Source organism: Physeter macrocephalus, chromosome 9, assembly GCF_002837175.3.
Source record: "Physeter macrocephalus isolate SW-GA chromosome 9, ASM283717v5, whole genome shotgun sequence".
NCBI classification, from domain to species: Eukaryota; Metazoa; Chordata; class Mammalia; order Artiodactyla; family Physeteridae; genus Physeter; species Physeter macrocephalus.
The window spans coordinates 37,171,286-37,196,806 of record NC_041222.1 but is presented as its reverse complement, the minus strand read 5'-3'; the positions used below and the strand labels follow the sequence as shown (position 1 = coordinate 37,196,806).

The window sequence follows — 25,521 nt, the reverse complement described above, 5'->3', positions numbered from 1 at the left end:
ATCCCACATGCTGCGGAGCAACTAAGCCCATGAGCCACAACTACTGAGCCCATGTGCTGCAACTACTGAAGCCCGTGTGCTCTAGGGCCCGTGTGCTGCAACTACTGAGCCTGCGTGCTGCAGCTACTGAAGTCCGAGTACCCAGATCCTGTGCTCTGCAACAAGAGAAGCCACCACAGTGAGAAGCCCACGCCCCTCTATGAAGAGTAGCCCCCCACTGGCTGCAACTACGACCCAACGCAGCCAAAGAAAGAAAAAAAAAAAAATGATGAATCAGAAGCACATTGGGGGAATTCCCTGGCAGTCCAGTGGTTAGGACTCAGAACATTCACTGCCGTGGTCCAGGTTCAATCCTTGGTCTGGGAACTAAGATCACGTAAGCTGTGCCATGTGGCCAAAAAAAAAAAAGAAAGAAAAGAAGAAGTTGGGAAGTCTAACTCCGAGGCTGGTGCAACTGTCCAAGGATCTTAGAGAACCATAACCCTTCAATATTTCTGCTGTGCAACCTTTAGTATGTAATTTCTGACTTCATTGTTACAAGATGGCTGCTGCCCAACCACATTAAAGACATATGACTATGTTAATTAATTAACAAAGGATAAAATTTAAGAGCAATCCCTAATAAAATATCTATTTGAGTTTTCTAGGTATTATATTTTTTAAATCTACATAGAGTTCATTTTCTCTTTTCTTCTCCATGTTTGGCTGATTATTTTAGTTTCTGAACCATTAGCTAGAATCTCCAGAAAATTTTTTAAATAAAATAGTGATAATGGACATTATTTGCTGTTCTTAATTTTTCCAGAAATTGATTCAGTAATTCACTGTTTTTCATTTTCTTACTGTATTTGTAGGACTGCCAAAACAATGTTGAATAATGAGGATAGTAGTGTACTTTTTTATATTGTCTTGATTTTACTAAAAAAATGCTTCAGCATTTTATTACTCAGCATGATATTTATCACTTTTAAGGAGTTTTCTTCTTTTTCTTTTTTGTGGTACGTGGGCCTCTCACTGTTGTGGCCTCTCCCGTTGCGGAGCACAGGCTCCGGACGCGCAGGCTCAGAGGCCATGGCTCACGGGCCTAGCCGCTCCGCGGCATGTGGGATCTTCCCGGACCGGGGCACAAACCCGTGTCCCCTGCATCGGCAGGCGGACTCTCAACCACTGCACCACCAGGGAAGCCCGCAGTTTTCTTTTATTTGTGTTTTATTTAGAATAATGCCTAAAAGGTTCTGAGAGGGAAAAAGTGAGACTTAAGAATACTATAGCCAGTCAAGCTTTGTTGAAATATAAAGGCAATGGGCAGACAATGTCCACCACACAAGAGCTGAAGGACTATAGAAATTGAGCACTCGTCTTAAAAAAATTACTTAATTATAAATTCAAGACTATCAAAAATGAAAAATTTTATACCAGCCAAGGTGTAATACAAATATAAGCATAGGGCATAGGCACTCTTGAATAAGCAAAGCAACACATATAAAAATAAACTTTAAAGAAAAACTATACAGCAATGAAAACAGCCAACCAGGAGATAACTTTTTTTAATCCTCTAGAATGAATGAGGTATGGTAAAAAATATGTTAACAAGCATCTATGACAATTATGTATAGAACTAAAAGTAAATAAACATGGAATTATGATTACAGAGGGAAAATAAATGTTTTTAAGCTGACAAAGTAAAAATAATGTAAGTAACAAAAGTGAGAAGAAGGGAAATAGAAAAAAATATGCAAATATTAATTTCCTTGTCTTTTAGTAAAGAAAATCAATCAATATGATCTAAAATTGAAGGAATTCCCTGGGGGTCCAGTGGTTGGGACTCTGCTCTTCCACTGCAGGGGGCCCAAGTTCTATCCCTGGTTCAGGAACTAGGATCCCACAAGTGGCATGGTGAGGCCAAAAATAAATAAATAAATAAATAAATAAATAAATAAATAAAATTGAAACATGTAGGTCATGTAGAATTCTTCATGGTCTTTCCTTTTTAACTTTTGATAATTTTTTTATTTGTTAAAATATTTAGCGGTGAAGAAACATTTACCTGATGTTTAGCAATTTCTTCTGTTTTACTTCAATTTCTTCTATTAACTTCAAGTAAAACTGTATGTAATACTTTTCATGGTGCCATTTTATAAACCTACTTCTGTCTATCTTTCCTCTACCACCAATGTATTTACATCCATCAATTCCTCTATCCATCAAGAGGTGCTAGATATGACGCTTACTTAGTGTTGTCACATTACTTCTAAGTGATAGTGGCGGCATTTTACATTCTTCTTTGCATTGCTTAAATTCCTATTAGTATACTTCATTTTAATAAAGTCAAAGCCATTAAATTTTAAAATACTTGGGAATTTCAAGCACACAGAAAGGTCACAAAGGAAGAGTGTGTTAACAGATGTAGAGAACAAATGTATGGATACCAAGGGGGGAAAGTGGGGAGATGAATTGGGAGATTGGGATTGACATATATACACTCCTATGTATAAAATAGATTACTAATGTGCTACTGTATAGCACAGGGAACTCTACTCAATGCTCTGTGGTGACCTAAATGAGAAGGAAATCCAAAAAAGAGGGGATATATGTATACGTATAGCTGATTCACTTTGCTATATGGCAGAAACTAACACAACATTGTAAAGCAACTATACTTCAATAAAAATTAATTTTAAAAAAGAGTGTGTTAAAACAACTCAAGAGTGTTCTAAAAACAACGTGAATGTGAAAAAAATAAATCTATATTCAGCCATGTCCCTGAATTTCTTTGATTAAATAAAGCAATAATGGTGAATTCAAATATATATATAAGAAAAATCAAGCTAAAACCATGATTGTCTCTGGAAACAGGATTTTAATTTTTTCTGTATCTTCATGCCTTCATGAATTTCCAAAATGGGCACATGTTACTTATATAGTCAGAAAAAGAATATACGTTTTTTAAATATAGATTTATCATTTATAGATGATAGATTTAGCTATGTACAGTTAGAGAGTCATGTACTGGGTTAACATCTTTGCCTTCAAGACTTTACAGCTGCTTGTTTAACAATGAAACACAGTGATCAAATGATGTAAAGCTTAGAGTTAGAATTCTATTAGACATTATTGAATACACCCACAATTTTGCACCTGCAGTTTTACAAGCTCAAGTTAGAAAACCTATCATATTAGAAAAATAAAAATATTTTCAAATTTTAATAAGCATTATAAAAGTATATAATAATGCCCTTTGTAATTCTAACTACCACTTTTCATCTAAAGGTCAAGCCAGTATATTTTAAAGGGTTGATTAAAAACACTGAGCTACTGGGGCTTCTCTGGTGGCGCAGTGGTTGAGGGTCCACCTGCCGATGCAGGGGATGCGGGTTCATGCCCTGGTCCAGGAGGATCCCGCATGCCGCGGAGTGGCTGAGCCCGTGAGCCATGGCCACTGAGCCTGCGCGTCTGGAGCCTGTGCTCCGCAACGCGAGAGGCCACAACAGTGAGAGGCCCACGTACCGCAAAAAAAAAAAAAAAAAAAAAATTGAGCTATTTATATGAAAAGCAATACTATTTTTAAAAGTTCAGGTATTCAGAAGACTCATTAAGCCTTAGAAATACCCAAATAAAATATTCAGCAGTAATAATGATTACAACATCACTCTATCTTGGACTAAAAAACAAAACCAAAACAAAATAGGCACACAAAAACCAGAATTAGCTTATTGTAAGAAAAAAAGAACAACATTTATATCTATTCAATCTATTCTAGTAGATTAGAGGGGCATATCTATTTTTATCTTTTTGTACTTTATCATTTTAATATATTGTTAGATTTATTTGTGAATATTTTCTAGAGGATTTTTGTGTTTAGCTTCATGAGGGGTACTGATCTATCAAATATTTTTTTTTTTGTAATTATTTGTCTGGATTTGGTAGCAGGGTAATGTTGGTCTCATAAAATGAATTGGAAAGTGTTCTCCCCTCTTTTATTTTTCCGAAAGAGAATATATTTCTTCCTTAACTGTCTGGTAGATTCCCCAGTGAAACCATGTTAAGTCTGGAGTTTTAAAGAATTAACTAGGAGTTTAATTTTTTTAAATAGATATAGGACTGTTCAGGTTACCTATTTTCTCTTGACTGAGCCTTGGTAGATTATGCCTTTGAAAAACTTGGTCCATTTCATCAAATTTGTGAAACTTACAGGAATAAAGTTGTTCATAATATCTGAGACTACGATGAAACAAATAAATTATGTGTTTTGATACATACAGGTCACAGAGGCTCTGCTAATTTCTTTTAACCTTTTTTCTCCTTGTTTTTTAGACTGGAGAATCTCTATTGATTTATCTTCAAGTTCACTGATTTTTTCCTCTGTCATCTCTATTCTGCTCCTTAGCATATTTACTGAATCTTCTATTTCAGTTATCTTATTTTTCTCTTCTAAAATGTACATTTCTTTCTTTTCTTACCATTTATATTTCTCTTCTGAGAAATTCTATATTTTCATTAAGTTCATTTTCTTTATGGAACATAGTTTTAATAGCTGCTTTAAAAGCATTGAAAATTTGGAGGCAGGGATCAAGATGGCAGTGTAGGAGAACGTGGACCTCACCTCCCCCCAGGAACACGTCAAATATATATCTATATGTGTAACAGTTATCACTGAAAACTAACTTCAAATTGGCAGAACTCCTGTACAACCAGGACTGTAAGAAAGATACACATATAATCAGGTACTAGGGGAAGAAAAGTGATTGGTTTGAGACCTGTGTCCCTGAGAGGGGACTCAAAGAAAAAGGAAAATTACATGGGCAGATACCCTCCCTGATGAGTGAGTGGTTTGAGCCAGATTTGGGGCCCCAATTCTGGGGTTCTATGTAAAGGAAACAGCTGCCTGGACTAGTCTGATGACCACTGAGACAAACAGAAAGGCTCTGGGAAGACTGGACTCTGATTGTGAGGAGCATGTGTGCACTGGCTTGCTCATGAGGCAGAGCACAGAGAGGTCTGCTCTAGTGGCTGCCGGGTTTCCCATTACCACATCGTTGTGTGTCCCAGCCCAAGCTGAGAGAACACTCCAGCCTCATTCACTCCATGCCACGGCACAGCACTGGATCTGCGGTGCCCACAACTGGGGAAAATACTCAACTATGGGACACACAGGTGACCTGGTCCCAGGGTGCAGCCTGAGTAGGGTGGCAGCAGCCACTGTTGGTGCTTACTCAAGCAGTACCTCAGAAGACAGATCTCTGACGGTGGCTGCTCCACCACAGCTGACCTCCTGATACATGCTGAGAGTCCATGGGCCCTGCCAGCCATGTGGAGTCGGTCTACAATGGTGCAGTGATCAGCTATGAGGGACAAAGGGGACTTGCACCCAAGGCTACATCTGAGCAGAGCCACAGATGCCTGCACAGGCAGTACATCAGACCTCTGTCTGCACATGGGCCACACTTGCACTCCCCTCTGAGGCAAGGGCCCCAGTGTGGGAAGGGGTAAAAATCACACTTAAAACGAACAGCGTCAGTTTGGGCCCAACCCTCAAGGCTTCAGCAACTTGGGATCAGACCCTGCTCCCAGCAGGGTGATGACAGCCACCAAGCAGAAAGGAAGTCCTGCCTCACAGCTGGCACCAGCACTAGCCCCTCCATCTCTAGCCCCACAACCTACCTAGGTGATAGCTGCCAAGAAACCCTGAGGACAGACATGACTTGCATCCATGTCAAACCCAGCTCTTCCACCAAAGGCACTTGACAAATATAGTATGCACAGGGATGCTCCCACATAAGAACATACCTTCAAGACCATAATAGTAACTACTTCACCTAAGTTCTTAGAGGCAGAGAAAGTTAAGAAAAATGAAAAGTCAGAGGAACTATTCTCAATTGGAAGAACAAGAGAAAACACCTCTTGTTTTCTCATAAATAATGAAACAGAAATAAATAATTTACCAGATAAAGAATTCAAAACATTGGTAATAAAGATGTTAACTGAATTAGGGGGAAAATCAATGCAAAAAGTGAATATTTTAACAAAGAACTAGAAAATGTAAAAAAGACCCAATCAGAAATGAATAATTAAATAGCTGAAACACATTAGAAGGAATGAATAGCAGACTAAGTGATATAGAAGAACACGTAAGTGATCTGGAAGATACAATAAGGGAAATCACCCAATCACAACAGAAAAAAAGAAAAACAAATTTTAAAAATGAAAGCAATTAAAGATATCTCTGAGATAACATTAAGTATATCAACATTTACATTATAGGGGTCCTAGAAGAAGAGAGAGAAAAAGGGATCAAAAATTTATTTGAAGAAATTATGGCTGAAAACTTCCCAAACCTAAAGAAGGAAACAGATATCTAGGTCCAGGAAGCACAGAGGATCTCAAATATTAACCCAAACAACCCACACCAAGATATATCATAATTAAAATGGCAAAAATTAAAGATAAAGAGAATTCTAAAGGCTGCAGGAGAAAAACGGAGTCATATACAAGGGAATCCCCATAAGGATATCAGTTGATTTCTCTGCAGAAACTTCACAGGCCAGAAGGGATGGCATGATATATGCAAACTGCTCAATGGTAAAACCCTGCAACCTAGGATACTCTACCCAGGAAGATTATCATTTAGAATAGAAGGAGAGATAAAGAACTTCTCTGACAACCAAAAAGTAAAAGAGTTCATCAATACTAACCCTACTCCAAAGTAAATGTTGAAGGGTCTTCTCTAAGGGGAAAAGAAGAAGAATCTACAGAATAGGGAAAATCCCACCAGGAAAAGCAAATATATAGTAAGGTCTGAGGATCAACTACTTAATTAAGCCAGTATGTAGATTAAAAGACAAAAAATTTAAAAAGCAACTACAACTCCAATAAACAATTAAGGGATAAGAATGAAGATGTAAAATATGACACCAAAAACACAAAATGTGAGAGGGGGGGTAAAAAATGTAGATCTTTTAGAATGTGTTTGAACTTAAATGACTACCAGTTTAAAATAAGTAGACATAATTATAGGTCAATATATATGAACCACATGGTAAATCACAAATCAAAAACCTACAGTAGAAAAATAAAACTAAAAAGAAAGGAACACAGCACTCTCCTGAAGAAAATCACCAACCACAAAGGAGGAAACAAAAAGAAAAATGAACAGAGAAGAACTACAAAAACAAACAGAAAACAAGTAATAAAATGGCAATAAATACATATTTATCAATAATAGCTTTAAATGTCAATGGACTAAATTCTTGAATCAAAAGACATGGGGAGGCTGACTGGATTTTTAAAAAGACTCTTCAATATGCTGCCTACAAGAGAATCATTTTGAGGTTAAAGACACAAATAGACTGAAAGTAAGAGGAAAGAGAAAGATATTTATGCAAATAGAAATGAGAAGAAAGTGGGGGTAGCAATAATTATATCAAACAAAAGAAACTTTAAAACAAAGTCTAAACCAAAGACAAAGGGCATAATATAATGATCAATACAAAGAGGATACTGGGTTTCCCTGGTGGTGCAGTGATTGCGAGTCCGCCTGCCGATGCAGGGGACACGGGTTCGTGCCCCGGTCCGGGAGGATCCCGCATGCCGCGGAGCAGCTGGGCCCGTGAGCCGTGGCCGCTGAGCCTGCGCGTCCGGAGCCTGTGCTCCGCAATGGGAGAGGCCACAGCGGTGAGAGGCCCGCGTACTGCAAAAAAAAAAAAAAAAAAAAAAAAAGAGGATATTACACTCATTAACACATATGAACCCAATAAAGGAGCAATTAAATATATAAAGCAAACACTAACAAACAGAAAAGGAAAACTGACAACTATACAATAATATTAGGGGACTTTAACACTCCACTTACATCAATGGACAGATTAGCCAAATAGAAAACAGTGGTCTTAAATGACACAATAGACCAGTTGGACTTAATAGACAGCTACAGGACATTACATCCAAAAACAGCAAAATACACATTGTTTTCAAGTGCACATGGAATGTTCTCCAGGAGAAATCAAATGGTAGACAAAAAAGTCTCAACAAATTTAAGAGGATAGAAATTATATCAAACATTTTTTCTGAACACAACAGTATGAAACTAGAAATCTGTTACATAAAAAGACATGGGAAAAGAACAAACACATGGAAACTAAACAACATGCTACTAAAAATCCAATGCTTAAAGAAGAACTCAAAGAGGACATCAGAAAATACCTCCAGACAAATGAAAATGGAAACACAACACTGTGCTGTTGTATCTATGCTTTGCTGTATCTATGTGATACAGCAAAAGCAGTTCTAAGAGGGAAGTTATAGTGATGCAGGCCTTCTCCAAGAAACAAGAAAAATCTCAAATAAAAAACATAACCTACCATCTAAAGAAATGAGAAAAGGAAGAAAAAGCAAAGCCCAAAGTCAGCAGAAGCTAGGAAATAATAAAGATCAGAGAAGTAAATAAAATAGAGATCCCCCCAAAAAATAGAAAATATCAACGAAACCAAGAGCTGGTCTTTGAAAAGATAAACAAAACTGATAAACCTTTAGGCAGGCTCACCAAGAAGAAAAGAGAGAGGAACAAATAAACAAAATAAGAAATGAAAGAGGAGAAATTACAACCAATACCACAGAGATACAAAAAATCATAAGAGGATACTACCATCAGTTATATGCCAACAAATTAGAGAGCCTAGAAGAAATGGATATATTTCTAGAAACATACAACCTGCCAAGACTAAATCAAGAAGAAACAGAGAATTTGAACTGCTTGATCACTAATAGTGAAATTGAGCTTGTAATTTAAAAAATTCCAGCAAACAAAAGTCCAGGGTTGAACAGCTTCACAGAGGAATTCTACCAAATATAAAAAGAAGTAATACATATCCTTCTCAAACTATACCAAAAAAAAAAAAAAAATTGAAGAGTACGGAACACTCTCAAATTCATTCTATGAGGCCACCATTACCCTGATACCACAACCAGACAATGACACTACAAAAAAGGAAAATCACAGGCTAATATTTTGATGAATATAAACAAAAAATACTCAACAAAATATTAGTAGACCAAATCCAACAAAAAGGATCACACACCATGATCAAATGGGATTTATTCCAGGGATGCAAGGATGGTTCAATATCTGCAAATCAATCAATGTGATACACCACATTAACAAAAGAAAGGATAAAAACCACGTGATCATCTCACTAGACACAAAAAAAATTTGACAAAATTCAACATCCACGCATGATAAAAACTCTCATCAAAGTGGATACAGAGGGAATATATCTCAACATAATAAATACCATTTATGAAAAACCCCAGCTAACATTATACTCAATGGTGAAAAGCTGAAATCCTTTCCTCTAAAATCAGAAACAAGACAGCAACATCCACTTTCCCCACTTTTATTTAACATAGTATTGGAAGTCCTAGCCACAGCAATCAGACAAGAAAAAGAAATTAAAGGCAACCAAATTGGAAGGGAAGAAGAAAAACTGTTTTCATCACAATATTATTAGAACTAATAAATGAGTTCAGCAAAGTTGCAGGATACAAGATTAATATACAGAAATATGTTGCTTTTTTTTAAATTAATTCATTTATTTGTTTTTGGTGCGTTGGGTACTCTTTGCTATGCGTGGGCCCTCTCTACTCTTCATTGCTGTGTGTGCACCTCTCACCGCAGTGGCCTCTCCTGCCGCAGAGCACAGGCTCTTGGCGCGCATGGGCTCAGTAGTCGCGGCCTGTGGTCTCCAGAGTGCAGGCCCAGCAGCCAGGGTGCACGGGCTCAGCCGCTCCGCAGCATGCGGGATCCTCCCAGACCAGGGATCGAACCCACATCCCCCACACTGGCAGGCGGACCCTCAACCACTGCCCCACTAAGGAAGTCCCTATGTTGTTTTTCTACACACTAATAACTATGAACTATCAAATGAACTATCAGAAAGAGACAGCAGAAAAAATTCTATTTAAAATTGTTTATCAAAAGAATAAAATAACTAGGAATGAACTTAACCAAGGAGGTGAAAGACCTATACTCTGAAAACTATAAGACGCTGATGGAGAAAACTGAAGATGATACAAACAAATGGAAATGTATGCCATGTTCATGGACTGGAAGAATTAATATTGTTAAAATGTCCATACTACTCAAAGCTATCTACAGACATTTTTCATAGAACTAGAACAGATAATCCTATTGATAATTATGGATAATCCATATGGAACCACAAAAGTTGCCAAAGCAACCTTGAGAAAAAAGAACAAATCTGGAGGTATCATGCTCCCAGAGTTCAGACTATACTACAAAGCAACAGTAATCAAAACAGTAATGGTCTGGCACAAAAACTGACACATAAAGCAATGGAACAGAATAGAGAACCCAGAAATAAACCCATGCACTTATGGTCAATTAATCTACGAGTAAGGGGGCAAGAACATACAATGGATAAAAGACAATCTCTTCAATAAGTGGTGCTGGGAAAACTGGAGAGCTACATATAAAAGAATGAGATTTGAATATTTCCTCACACTATATACAAAAATAAACTCAAAATGGATTAAAGAGCTAAATGTAAGACCTGAAACCATAAAACTCCTAGATGAGAACACTCTGACATAAATCATAGCAATATTTTTTAGACCTGTCTCCTAAGGCCAAAGAAACAAAAGTAAAAATAAACAAATGGAACCTAATTAAACTTAAAAGTTTTTGCAAAGCAAAGGAAACCATTAACAAAATGAAAAGACAGCCTACTGACTGGGAGAAAATAATTGCAAATGATATGACCAGCAAGCGGTTAATATCCAAAATATATAAACAGATCACCAATTCAATATTAACAAACAAACAAACAAACAAAAACCACCAATCAAAGAATGGGCAGAAGGTGGTTTGTGACCACCTAGAGGGGTGGGATAGGGAGGGTGGGAGGGAGGGAGATGCAAGAGGGAAGAGATATGGGAACATATGTATATGTATAACTGATTCACTTTGTTATAAAGCAGAAACTAACACACCATTGTAAAGCAATTATACTCCAATAAAGATGTTAAAAAAAAAAAAAAAAAGAATGGGCAGAAGACCTGAATAGACATTTTCCCAAAGAAGACATACAGATGGCCAACAGGCACATGAAAATACGCTCAACATTGGTAATCATCAGGAAAATGCAAATCAAATTCTCAACGAGATTTCACCTCACATGTGTCAGAATGGCTATCATCAAAAAGTCTACAAATAATAAATATTGGAGAAGATGTGGAGAAAAGGGAACACTTATCCACTGTTGATGGGAATGTAAATTAGTGCAGGCACTATGGAAAACAATATAGAGGTTCCTCAAAAAAATTAAAAATAGAACTACCATATGATCCAGCAATTCCACTCCTGGCAATATATCCAGAAAAAACAATAACACTAATTCAAAAATATACATGCACCCCAGTGTTCATACCAGCACTATTTACAATAGCCAAGACATGGAAGCAACCTAAGTATCCATCAACAAACAAATGGATAAAGAAGATGTAGTACATATATGCAGTGGAATATTACTCAGGTATAAAAAAAGAATGAAATTTTGCTATTTGGAGCAATGTGGATGGACCTAGAGAATATTATGCTTAGTGAAATAAGTCAGAGAAAGAGAAAGAGTTTATATTATCACTTATATGTGGAATCTAAAAAATAATACAAATGAATATATATATCAAAACAGAAACAGACTCACAGATACTGAAAACAAACTAGTGGATACCAGAGGGGAAAGGGAAGTGGGGAGGGGAAAATTAGGGGTATGGGATTAACAGATGCAAACTACTGCGTATAAAATAGATAAGCAACAAGGCTATATTGTATAACATAGGGAATTATAGCCATTATCTTTTAATAACTTTTAATGGAGTATAATCTATTAAAATACTGAATCATTATGCTGTACACCTGAAACTAATATTGATTGTAAATCAACTATATTTCAATACAAAAATAACTTTCATAATTCTAACATGTCTCATCTTGGAATTGGCATCTGTTGATTACCTTTCCCTGTAAATTTATCACATTTTCTTGATTGTTTGCATATCCTGAATATTATGTTGTGAGATTCTGGGACTTTTTAAAATCCTCTAGAGGATGTTGATTATTTTTTAAAAGCAGGCACTCAGCTCAGTTAGGTTCAGACCATAAATTCTGTCTCTTCTGTGGGTACGGCTCTAAGGTCAGTTCAGTTTTCAAAGTCCTGGCTATGCTGCTATGTGCCGGTCCCATGCATGCATCACTCAGACATCAGTGAAGAAATTGGGCAGAAGTTCATACTGTTGTTTAGTTCTCAAAGCCTTTGCTATATAGCTTTCAATCTGTGTCATGCATGTGTACCTTAGGGATGAGCCCAGGATTAGTGCCAGTTTATATACAGAATTATGGGATCACTTACCCAGCTCTCTCATCTCCAGAATTCTCTCTCCTGCTCAAAGCAGCTCCCTTTCCTGGTCTTCTACCCAAAAAGCGAAACTTCTCTCAGAATTTGGGCTGCCCATGCTGCCACTGCAGTTCTGCTGGGTGTTCACGCTTGGTTCAAAGCTGGGGAAAAGAGTAAGAAATAAAACCAGAAAACTTAACGTTGTATGAGTTGCTTTGCCAAATTTGACTTCTGTTTCCAATCCAGTAATGCTTTCATTTAGTTTTCAGGGACCACAGGTGTGTTTTAGCTAGAGTTTTTAGTTGTAAGTAGTGGGAAAGAGAGTGTACTGAGTTTACTCCACCTTGATCAACTCTTAAAGCCCCAATTTTTTTATTTTTAAGCATTTTTCTATATCATTAAAAATTCTTAATAATACTATTTTATGATTGCATTATCTATTACACATATGTAAATTATCCATCCATTCTCTTTAAAGCTATTTTTTGTTTATTGCTAATATTTTGCTATTACAAATAACACTACAAATAATAAGTGTGCATCTAATTTTCTGATTATTTCTTTAGGATAATTTTTAGATATAGAATTACCAGTTCAAATTATAATAAGGCTCTTAAAGTATATCATCAAATTGCTTTTCAGAAAGGTGTTACTAAAACTAAAGCATTATCTGCAACTTTTGCCAATTTATATAGAAAAATATTATAGTATCTTGTTTTAAATTTAGGACCACAATTGATTAGAAATGTTTTATATACTCATGTATATTTTTTCTTTTGTAAACTATTTTTGTAGTTTAATGCATGTCCATTACTCATTTATTAGAATCATAGTTTTATAATAAATTAGTATGAATTATATATATATAAAGAAGAAATTACATGTTTACCTGCCCACTAGTGCAAAAATAAAAACAACAGAACAAATCAGAAATTAATGAGATTTTTACTTACAGGGGTAAGTGACAAAGTAGGAAAAATAGGGGAGTGAGAGTGGGGTAAAATATTTAGGGGGGAATGACTTCTCTGATGATACATTTTTGTATAGTTCTGACTTGTAGAACTATGTGAATGTTTTACAAACTTATAAACTTAAAAGAACATAGATGGAAAGTCAAAACAAAATAGAAACAACTGAATCCAACTATATTACAAATAACTAACATAACCACTTTGAAGAGAGGGATGGGAAAATAGAATCAAATGAAGTAACTTTGGGAAACAATAGTTTAATTGCATATCCAAAGACTAAAGACAAAAAGTGTATACAAATATTTTGCTCTAATTAGCCGCCTACTTATTACAGAAGTATGGGTTAGCAGTTTACAAACTATGTTATATGTATTTGAGGACTGAGTAAATAAATATACTGTGGATAAAAAGCCCCATTTTCTCACAGTTGGAGAAAGGAGTTACAAATAAGGAAAGATGGGAAGATAAAATGAACCCTGTCATGTTTATCAGTATGAATTCAAGTGTTTTTAAATATTTTTAAATGTTTTAAAAATCTGCTTAAAAATATGTATAGGAATTCCCTGGCGGTCCAGTGGCTAGGACTCCATGGTTGCACTGCAGAGGCCTTGGGTTTGATCCCTGGTGGGGAACTAAGATCCCACAAGTCACGCAGCCAAAAATAAAATAATTAAAATATGTATATACAGATATAGACACAATATACAGATACATATAGAAATACATTGGTTGTATACACAAAATATATTTTATTGTTCTGTCAGCTGAGAGGACCTAGAAGCAATGATACCCAATACCAATGAGCAGATCTTGCACTGAGCTCTTCATTTCTAAATACCATTCTCTAATAAAGGAATCAGGGCTTTTAGGAGAAATAATTTCAGGACTAGGGTAGAGAAATTACAAGAGAAACATCTGTGCCAAACGTCTTGTGTGAGAAGCTAAGGAAGTGCTAAAAAGTGATGGGGTCTGTATTAGCTGTCTATTGCTGCATAATAAATTGCCACAAACTAAGCAGCCTAGAAAAACAGAACAAAATGTATCAATTTATTAACTCACTTCTAAATGTCGGAAGTCCAGCTTGACATGTAACGTTCTCTGTTGAGAGTATCATTAAGCTGAAATCAAGGTGTCAGCCAGGCTATGTTCCTTCTGAAGGTTCTGGGGAAGAATCCACTTCCAAGTTCATTCAGGTTGTTGGCTGAGTTGATCCTTGAGGTTGTAGGACTGGGGTCCAATTTTCTTTCTGGGTTGCCACCAGGACATAGGCCCTCAGCCTCTGGTGGTTGCTCTCAGGTTCTTGTCACATGGGCTCCCTCCATCTTCAAAGCCAGAGGAAAATTACTCTCATTGAATCCCTCCCACACTTTGTATCTCTCTGACTTCCTCTCTCTAGCCTCTCCACCCACATTTAAAGTGCCTGTATGATTAGATCAGGCCCACCAACTCATCTCCCTATCTTAAGGTTAACTGGTTTGAGACCTTAATTATATTTGCAAAGGTATTTAAGTAGTACCTAAATTAGTGTTTGATCAAATAACTGGATGTTAACAACAGGGTCTGGGAATCTTGGGGCCCATCTCTGCCTATCACAGGGTCATATCATTAGAATACAAGATACAGCAATCAACAAATATAAGGTGTTATGGTATTACTGTTTAGGTCTGTGGACTCCAGATAATTCAACAGCTGAAATTCTTGAAAACTGATCTTCCTAGAGTGTTTTCCTCAATCAACTTCAGGTATTGAGAGATCACTAATAGTTATCTATCTGTCTATCTATCTATCCATCTACCTATCTGAAAGATAGTGAATACATGCATTTCAAGTACTGTAAAAGAAGAGAGATATGTATTTAGTGCCCACTATGTTTTCCCCACAGCCACCATATCATTTCACCCCAACTCTGCTCCTCTGAGGGAAGTGTCCCCATTTAGTGTCCCCATTTTCTGAGGAGGATACCAAGGCTCAAACTGTTTACTGAGCAAGAGTTGCCACAGCTGGCACTGATTTCCATCCAGAGACCTTGTAATTGCAAAAGTGCACTGCCAATATTAACCAGTATTCACACAATAAATAATAAAATACACTTAAAAAGGGGAAGGCACAAGAGACACCTTAAAGGAACTCCTAATGGCTAAACCTAGGATTTGTGCAACAAAATAATGATAGTAACAGATTATAACTCATAGAATAAAATATATACTCATTAGTCTATATTGATATAAACAACTGAATATAGAAATGAGGATGAAAGGAAAGCCCTTCCTTTACAGTAGAATTCCAATAAATAAATATACTAGGGATGATGGAAATAGAAAATTACCATTTGACAGATACCAGAGAAATAAGTATTTCAGGCAAGAATCATCAAGATTCTAAAATTTGTGGGCAGAATGAGAAATTTATATAATTCTGAAGTATTTTTCCAAAAGATAATTAATTACAAAGGAGAAAATTGTAACTTTACAAGAGAGAAACCTGGCAGACATCTCCTTGACCAAGTAATCAGTTACAATCACCAATAAAGAGACAAACTGACATCCCATGCCTCCTGGTATGATGCACTGAGGTTACATCACTTCTATGCAGTTATTAAAAATGCATAATTATGGGAAGTAACACACAAACAGAAATTGAGTGCCATCTCATAAAATAACTAATCAGAATACTCATCAAAAAGTATCAAGATCATGAAAGGCAAAGAAATTCTGAGGAATTGTTTAGAGGACTAAGGAGGTACAACTAAATATATGACATGGATTGAATCTTGAGGCAGAAAAGGGATGTTAATAAGACAGAAAAGGGATGTTAATAAGACAATGGTGAAATCTGAACCTTCCTTTTCTTTAGGTTTTTGACATATATTCTTTAAGAGTTGTCTGAAGTCACTCTTTCCATGTCCTCATCAAAGTATAATAGAATAATATTGACGCTAATTTCCTCATGTTCATAATCATACTGTGATAATGTAAGATATTACAATAGGGAATCTGGGTGAAGGACATACAAGTTAAAAAAAAAAAAAAAAAGAAAAAGAAAAACCTACTTTTTAATTTCCATTTCAATTTATCCACAATGCCATTTGCCAAGTTACCTGAGGCTTACTAAATTAACAATTTTTTAAAGGACAATATTTCAAATCTCTCTGTATATATACGTATATATACACAAACACACACCCTGCATGTGTATATTATACATATTTAACAAATGTGTAAATGCTTACATTGTACTTATATATACACCTACATAAAAATATTAAATCTTTTAAACATATTAACAGCAAGTGTTTTCCCTGAATCTTTACCTTATTTTTTTTGTTTTTGTTTTATTTATTTATTTATTTTATTTTATTTTATTTTGGCTGCGTTGGGTCTTCATTGCTGCGCACCGGCTCTCTCTAGTTGTGGCGAGCGGGGGCTACTCTTCATTGCAGTGTGCAGGCTTCTCATTGCAGTGGCTTCTCTTGTTGCAGAGCTCATGCTCTAGACCGTGGGCTTCAGCAGTTGCAGCACATGGGCTCAGTAGTTATGATTCGCAGGCTCTAGAGTACAGGCTTAGTAGTTATGGCACACAGTCTTAGTTGCTCCGTGGCATGTGGGATCTTCCCGGACCAGGGCTCGAACCCATGTCCCCTGCATTGGCAGGCAGATTCTTAACCAGTGTGCCACCAGGGAAGTCCTACCTTATGGTTTTGATGTTTTTTGACATATGCTTGAAAAAGTCATCCAAGCTACTCTTTGGATCTCCTTCACTCAGACACTGTAATGTGGTGTCCGATTAAACTTCTTGTCAAAGTAACCACCTCCTATTGTTCATTTGGGGGACACGTCTTAGTCCTTACGTTACTATAGAATAAATATAATAAAGTTAGCACATTTCCAATGTTTTACTACTGGATCTCTGTAACAAACCTTTTCTATATGCATCTTCAGAAAATGGTCTAAAATTGCTGGCATGACCCTCCCATCAACAAACAGGAACACCCATTCATTCGTTCATGCAATATTTATTGACTGACTACTATGTGGCAGGCACTGTTCAGGCACTAGGAAGAGCAGTGCACAAAAATAGACACCTTCCTACCCTCAGGTCAAAGAGAAAGGAGGAAGAAAGTTTATCCTTTCCACAGTACTTTAACTGCTTCTTCCCCCCACCTGCCTGCTTTCTTTGCTATTTCTTCAATCCCAACTCTTATTCTTAAACTTCTAGTAGCAATTTAAAGTGGAATGAAGTGCAACTATAGGAAGCACATTTATTCCAATTATACTTTTTGTAGCCATAAGATTATGAGAATTAAACAAGATGATGCAGGTACTTAGTATACTGCTTGACAATAAACATAGTCTGAGGTAGATACTATTTATTATTTCTCATTTTACAAGTGAGGCATCTGGAGCTTGGAGATGAAAAATAACTTGCTTAATATTACACAGGTAGAAAGAGGCAGGCCAAGACTTTGAACTGTCTGACTTCAAACCCTTAATTATACAGTTTGTCTTCTGTTCTAGAATATTCTTATTAATGTCAACCCATACTTAAATCCTACAGTACACACAAAACATTGGTGGTTCTCTCTCTCTCTCACTGGCATTTATCATCTTTCCTAAATTTTGGATCTAATGTCATTAACAACAACAAAAAATATACAAGCGAGATGAGTTAGTCAATTACAAAGCCAACATTCTGAATGTAATACAAAAATTAACTTAATTACTAAGTTATTAGTAACTTAGTTACTAATATCTTAAACACAAATTGCTTACTTTATTTCTTTAACAATGAAACAGTAATAATGACATAATAATTCAGTTGTAACAAAGCCTTCAACAGAGCAAAATAAAAACAAAGCTAACTAAAGAGGCAGTGCTTCAGCTCAAGTTAGTTATCTCCTTTAAACAGGAAAAACAATAATTAGTCTAGTGGTTCTTGAACTGGCCTGCTCATTTGAGGAACGGGAGGAAGGAAGATTGGTGCTTAAAAAAATAGCTACACCCAAAGCCCACCTCAGAACAATTATATAAAAATCTTTTAAGAGTGGGGCCCATTTGAAGTGTTGTCAGTGTTGACAAGTACAATTCTAAAATAATAAGCAATAAAGAGCATGCCCTCAAAGCAATTTAAAACCAATAAATTAAAAAAATAAAATAAAAGAAAAAGAAATATGATAAATTTCTTTCCTCTTATCCTGGGAAACGGGGGAAGGAAGCACCTACTCATTTCTCTTTGTTCTTTATCCATCTTTGATTGCCCAAAGTCAAGTTTAACAAACGTTAAATATTGGAAGTTATGCAAACATCCTACACAAATTAAAATTTTCACTACTGTACATTTAGAAAGCTCTTTTAAAACAATACCAGGTTTCAGAAAGAATCCCCCACATTTTAAGTTTGCATAGATGTTTAAGTCAGCTATTTGTTCAACGAAGAAGAGTCGATGAAAAGTATTAGAAAGCATTTTATTAATAAGTTATTATAAAACAATATTCATTTCGTGTACCACAAATTAACTTTTTGGTGCAACAAGAGGAATATCTGAATGTTTCCCATCTATTTCTAAAACTGTCACAATTCCTTTTTATAAGATTGATATCTTCAAATTTAGAACCTAAACATAAATTTTTCTTAAGAATGCATACATAAAATACTTCTCCTACAACTGCACTATATCCTTGACAAATCCCTATCGGGAGGTATAGTAGTGACTGCAGGCATTTATCTTTAAAACAACTTTTCCTCATTTTTCAGGTTTGGGAATGATAGCACATCAAGTAAGGAAAATAACTTTTTTCCTTAAGAATACATTAATTCACTTAGAGATGTCTCCTCAAATTCAGAAAAACCCATTTCTTCAGCTCCTTCTGTCAGGACTCCATATCGATCTCAACAACTTCATTCTTGTCCTGAAGTGTTGTTTCTGTCAGGTTGTCTTCACTTACATCTTCAATATCTGCCAAATCAATAGGTGGTAAAGGATTCCTCCAGTACTGGAAGGTGTTATACTGCCAAAATTCTTCATTGAGCTTTAGTGAAAAGAAGAGAGAGATGAAAGTACATCAATGGTCTAGAAAAAATTAAGTTTTTTCATGAAACAAATTTTTTTCTGTTTTAAAAGCAAACTCACGTTAAGATTTTGCAGTCTTTAACTTTGCATCTTCAACAAATATATATTTTTAATTCTGCCTAATCAAAGTACTTCATGGACTCAGTCAAATCTGTGCATTTTCATATTCATGAATTGGTGAAAGTATTTCCTGTGAGTAGTTTAAATTTAAAAGAATTTCCTCCAAGAGCTTCTCTTCCCAGAATTTTCTTCCATTTTTCAAACAAAAAATAATGCCTGAAGATGGTCTTAAAATTTTTTACCTTTCAGTGAGGAAAACAATTTATTTAAAAAACACATGCACACATCTTAAAATTTACTTTTGGTCTTTTTCCTGATGTTTGGTATTTTAAGGGATTGACTTGACATAGGCTAAAATATTTTGACAACCTTCTAAAAAGCATTAGAATAAAAACATGGTAAATAACAAGAAAATCTTAAACTGATCATTTTATTAAAGATACCATTTTGTACAAGACATGACTCAATATACCAAAACTGATAAATCCAAGTGAATGCTGACCCCTTCAAAATTCAACAGCTTACTGTAAAAGGCTATAAAATTGTTTCAAGTAACTATGAAGCAAAGTTGATATTCCAATGAAGTTCAAAACTGGCACAAAATTAAAATACTTTGTGCAAAGGAAGTGGCATTGCAATTACATATAGGCTTCCAAAGTGACCATTTTGAAGCTTAACACCTTTCCCAGATGGATATCTATATATCTATAGTTAGTCTACTAAGTTGTGTTTGTACTTTAGGTTCATACTTGCTATAGCAGCACTAACCAACAGAAATATAATGAAAGCCACATATGTAATTTAAAATTTTCTAGTAACTTCAGTTTAAAAAAAAGTAAAAAGAAACAGGTGAAATTAATCTTAAAATGTTACTTGACCTAATAAAGTCAAAATACTATCATTTCAACATGCAGTCAATATTTTTAAAAATTAATGAGATATTTTACATTCTTTTTGTCTAACTAAAAGTTTTCAAAATCTGCCAGGTATTTTACACTTCCAGCACTATTCAGACTAGCCCCATTTCAATACTCAATAGCCACATGTGGCTAGTTACTTAAATGGGGCGCACAGGTCTTCTCAATAATAAGTTTATTCACTGCCTTAGACACTAAGGCTTAGAGAATTAAGAGTCTCTTTGGAATTCCTTAATGTAATAACTCAAAGGATGCCAAGAAAAACTTCATTTTAATAAGTAAACAGGGTTAAAAACAAGGACACATTTCTCTGCCTTTTGGAAAAAAAAAAACTATTGTTCAAATGATCTACTTATAAAAACAAACCAGAAAAGATCCTTAATGAGGTCAGTATAACCTAGAAGCTAAGAGCAGACTTTGCCACCAGACAGACCTGGGCTTGCATGATAACTCCTCCACCCATTAATTCTGATCTTGACCTAGGTCTCTTTCATCATCGGTAAAAAGCAGAAAGTCTCTTGTGCAAATTACAGTTTAGCACTATAAATGCCTAATATAGCTACGTATTATATCCCAAGAAGCCTACGAACCAATATCACTATGAACCAAAATCACAACATTTCTGCTTCCTTTCTATTTAAAGTATTTAACAGTAAGGGTCAGCACTGACAGAGTACTCAATCTGCATAAAGTGACACTAAAGTGACACTAACATGAGAAAATACATGAATATTTATTGAAGTAATACCTGGTTTTATTTTAGTTCTCCAGTTAAAAAAACACCTGAAACAACTCAAATATTCTGAGGTTCTAGTACAGAAAAATAGGTACTACGATTCTGCCTAGATTGCATCCTCAATATAGAAAGGACATATTTGAGGAAATTCTTCCCAAATGAGATCCCAAGGGTAAGGGTAGAGACTTAAGCTCTATTCTGAGCAAAACAGGAACCAGGAAGACATTTGCTACATGAAGTGAAAAAGCTTTTTAACTTCTACATGTTTTTGCTATATCCTATTTTCCCTTGGCTGTAAGACCCTTAAAACAAAAACCATGCATCTTTGGTGGCAGGAAAGAAAGAGGGAAGTTGGAAAATATTAAGTTTGCACAAAGAAGCAGCTCAAGGAACAGAACAAAAGAAAGGAACATGAGGGTTCCTGGGCTATTGCCAAAAGAGAACAGGGGACTAGTCTGGATGAAGAAGGAACCCCTAGAAGCAAGCTGGTTCCCTGTCACAGGCTTGTAGTGACTACAAGAAGCAGAGAGCTGTCAGATGTGGTCACTGCTGTGGAAGAAGACACAGGTGTGTCTAGGAGATTCTAAGTAAAAGTCTGTGTCAGTTTACTAAAAAATTCCTTTGCTTACCTGCCATTTCCATGTCCCTCTTATCAATTTGTGGCATACTGCAGTCAGTATATTCTGGTAGGAAAGACAAGCCTAAGTATGGGTCCGGTACCAAAAACGGCCAAGTTTTCAAACTACACAGTACTTATCTCCATACCAAATAGGTCTGGATGACTGTCACTCTGGATTTTTGTTTTTTCAGGTTTTGCACATTGGTGTGACATGATTTAATTGGAAATTCTAATTCTTTATTCTACTTTCAAAACATAAGTGCTATCTAAAAGCAGTCTGAAGAAAACAAAATCTAAATAAGGATCATGTTTTCTAAATTCCAAGAAAACTGGGGGTAGAAACATTTACAATTTATAGTTTCATCCAGAAATGCTCATCATAATAATTATATATAAAGGATAATTTCTCATGACCACAGAAAAAGATTTTTCCCAACTACTGTATTTTATTGGCAAGGTGTTTGATAAATTCTGCATAAGATACTTGAGACAATGGAAAAATGTGGGGTGGATGCTATGGAGTAGTTGAAGAGAATTTGGTGAAGTCTGGGCTCTACATTTGGCTCTTCCATCCCCAAAGCTCCTGGTTCAACCCAGAACAGCCAAAACGCAGCTTGAATTCCAAAGATTAGACCAACACTGCCCAATAAATACAAAATGCCAGTCACAAACGTAATTCTAAATTTTCTGATGGCCATATTAAAAAAGTAAAAGAAATAAGTGAAATGAATTTTAATATAATTTATTCAATCCAGTATCTCCAGATTATTTCAACGTGTATTCAATATACAATTTTTTGAGATCTTCGAAATCTAGTGTGTATTTTACTTTGAGCGCATCTAAATTTGGACTAGTCCCATTTTAGGTATTGTGTCACATAGCTAGTGGCTACCACACTGAATAGCACAGATCTAGACAGATCTTATGTGCAGAGATAGGGCAGGCTCATTTCCCAAGGAAGAGGAACTCTCCAAAGATCCTCATACAGACGGCTGATCTTAAGAACCAAATTAATTATCAACAACGATCCTTTTTCATAGGATCCGATTTAACACTGCCTTTTCCCAATATACGGAGGCCCTTCCTCTCAACCAAAAGAGCTGTACCATGTCTAAAGGATGTCCAACTGGTGGCTACCACATTCATCACCCTCTTTAGAAAAAAATCGATCACGAATTCCAGAAAAAAAATCATCGTTAAACCAAGGAAGACGCAATACACCTTTCTCTGACGTTTGTCGTTGAGCTTAACTTATTGCGGTTCACGGCCAACGTCTTCCCCAAGTTCTACAGTCTGTCATGACCCACGCCCCTGCTTCCCTCTTGGACAGCACAGATGCTGAAGGTGCAAGGCCACGTCTACTACCTCACCCAACGGTCTGTCTCCCCCTAGTTAGCTTAGTGCTCTCAGCTCGTCGGACTCTCCCAAAAAGCTGCCAAAGGTGGGCTCTGGGGCCCCTGGTGTGCTGCCTGGGGCGGGGGGTCAGTGTTCATTCTTGCGGCGAGGATCCCGGCTTTTCATCTTTTGGGACGACGTGACGAACACGAGTCTAGAGAGGAATGATCGGTTCCTTCCCGGGACGCGCAGTGCCCGGGAAAGTGTGACCCTTTTTCCCCTCACCCCAGGCCCCGCTTCCCGTCCCCCGCCGGAGCGCCCAGCCCACCGCCAGCCCCTACCTGGCGCGGTGCGGCCCCCCAGTCTCCCCGCAGGGACTCTGCGCGCTCCGCCCCGTCGTCGCCACCGCCCCTCGGGGGCCGAACGCCCCGGGGCTCCTCCCCCGGCCCGCGGGGCCGCACAGGCGGCTGCAGCAGCGGCGGCTCGCCGGTCTCCAGGCCGCGGCCCTCACGCTCCGCGCCGTCCGGAGCGCCAGTGTCCCCGCCGTCGCGGCGCTTGTTGGGCGAAACCAAAGGCTCAGTCATACCCCCTGCGTCGATTTTACGCTTTCGGGGCAGCTCCGGGACGCCGAGGGGCTGCTCGGGATGCGAGGCCCCCGGCGGCGGGATCCAGAGCGGTGGCCGCGGCGGCTCCTCAGGAAAGTCGCAGAGCAGGAGCCGCTTCCAAGGCACGTGGAACGTCAGGGGCTCGGCCGCACGCCGCTTGGCCATGGGCCCCGAAGGCTCGGGCGGAGCCCGCCGGGCGCGGGAGGCCGAGCGCCGATAGCTGTGGGGGCGGAGGACGGAGGGCGAGGGCGGAGCGCGCAGCGCGGTAGGAAGGGCGAGGACCGAGTCCGGGCGAGGCTGCGGCTGGAAGGTGCAAAGGGCGGAGGGGGCGGGGCGGCCGGTGTGGCCCAGCCCGCGCACGCTGCCCTCGCGACCGCCGAGGTGCGGCCGGACGCTGAGGATCAACCACGAAGCGGCGGAGATTCGAACCTGCGCACAAATGTGCGCGCGCGCACTCGCACCGGCGAGGCGGAGCCTTTGGTTGGTGGAGGATCGCGGGGCGAACTCCCGAGCGCCCCTGCGGCCGGAAGTGCGCTCCCCGGGGCGAGGCGGGAAGGCCGCGGCGGGTTTATTAAAGGCCGAGTGGCGGTGTCCTCAGAGGGCGTGATTTTTCCTCCGGGGCGGGGAGAGGGGTGTGCAAATCCCGAGCTTAAAGTGTATATGTTAATATTCCCTTCCTTGAGTCAGTGGCCGCCGGGACGTCCCCAGGAGTTTAAAACAGAGAATTATACAAATTTAATAAATTAGTGTTAACAGGCTTTAGCGCTACGTTAAATGATTACGCAAGACAGACTGCTGAACGGGGGTCGGGGCTGAGGGAAATAGATAAAGCCAACATGCAAAAACAAAACGAGAAAACTAACCAACGAGCGTGTTTTGCAGTGGCTGTTGTGGAAGGTGAAGTAGGCACCACATTCCTTGATCTTTTGAATAAAAATTCACTGATGAAGTTGCAGAGAAGATGTGTCGCTCATCTAAGGGCTAATCCTGGAGCACAGCCCTCTTCCGACTGAAACCTAAAATCGTTTGGCTCTTAAATTACGTGGGAAGCGCACAGAATTCCCTCCTTGCTCTGCGCGGTGATCAAAAGTGAGATTCTAAGACCTTTGTTATATCAAACGTGTGTGTTGTCAAAGAAAATGAGACGATAACAACATATAAGGTATTTACCTTATATTTTAATAGTTAATAAAGACAGTAACCAAGTAAAGAAGAAGGTAAGGAAGAAAATTATGTATAAGTGCTTTGAAGGGAGAAACTACTATGATCTTCTAGAGGAAGAGTGCAAGGAAGATAACTGTCCTCTAACTGGTTGGTACTACCTATATATTAATTACCCCACGCCCCTATACCTCAAGGCTGTTGTGAGAAGATAGGACAACCAGTTGTTTATTAATAAGCACAGAAATAAGTAGGGTAATAAACAGTAGCTTTTCTGTTTGATCTTTCCATTTCCTCGTTTTGTTTCCTTCTCATCCCCGCGTCCCCCTCCCCTCTGGCAACCACCTGTTGGTTCTGTGTATCTATGACTACTTCTCTTAAGTTTGCTCACTTGTTTTTTAGATTCCACATATAAGTAAAATGATAACAATATTTGTCTTTCTCTGACTTATTTCACTTTGCATAATATCCTCTAGGTCCGTCCATATTGTTGCAGATAGCAAGATTTCATTCTTTCTCATAGCTGAGTAATTTTCCATGTATTTTATTGATATTTATATTTTATATATATATGTATGGATATATCACAATTTGTTTATCCATTCACTGATGATGGACATGTAGGATGCTTTCAGTTTGGGGCT

The 25,521-nt window shown here is 37.8% G+C and overlaps 1 protein-coding gene and 1 long non-coding RNA gene across 4 annotated transcripts in view; both read right to left on the bottom strand.

Annotated features, from left to right (window-relative positions):
• The window catches only part of LOC129392415 (uncharacterized), a 66,185-nt gene extending 50,947 nt beyond the window's left edge, over positions 1 to 15,238 (bottom strand). For both annotated transcript variants that reach the window (XR_008618223.1, XR_008618224.1), the window contains exons 1-2: positions 14,438 to 15,238; positions 12,423 to 12,568 (exon numbers count right to left, since the gene is read on the bottom strand). This is a non-coding gene — a long non-coding RNA (uncharacterized lncRNA). The remainder of the gene's footprint in view (positions 1 to 12,422; positions 12,569 to 14,437) is intronic.
• Positions 15,239 to 18,095: 2,857 nt separating this feature from the next.
• Positions 18,096 to 24,467, bottom strand: C9H9orf40 (chromosome 9 C9orf40 homolog). 2 transcript variants are annotated; one of them, XM_007109836.4, is made up of 2 exons: positions 23,453 to 24,467; positions 18,096 to 19,403 (listed from the first exon to the last, which is right to left on the bottom strand). In XM_007109836.4, the coding sequence occupies exons 1-2, from the start codon at positions 23,879 to 23,881 to the stop codon at positions 19,245 to 19,247; spliced, it is 588 nt and encodes a 195-aa protein (XP_007109898.1). In that variant the 5' UTR covers positions 23,882 to 24,467; the 3' UTR covers positions 18,096 to 19,244. The 2 variants fall into 2 exon arrangements, with proteins under 2 accessions (XP_007109898.1, XP_028349667.1); XM_028493866.1 differs by lacking the exon at positions 18,096 to 19,403 and adding an exon at positions 21,179 to 23,325.
• Between the last annotated feature and the right edge of the window lie 1,054 nt (positions 24,468 to 25,521).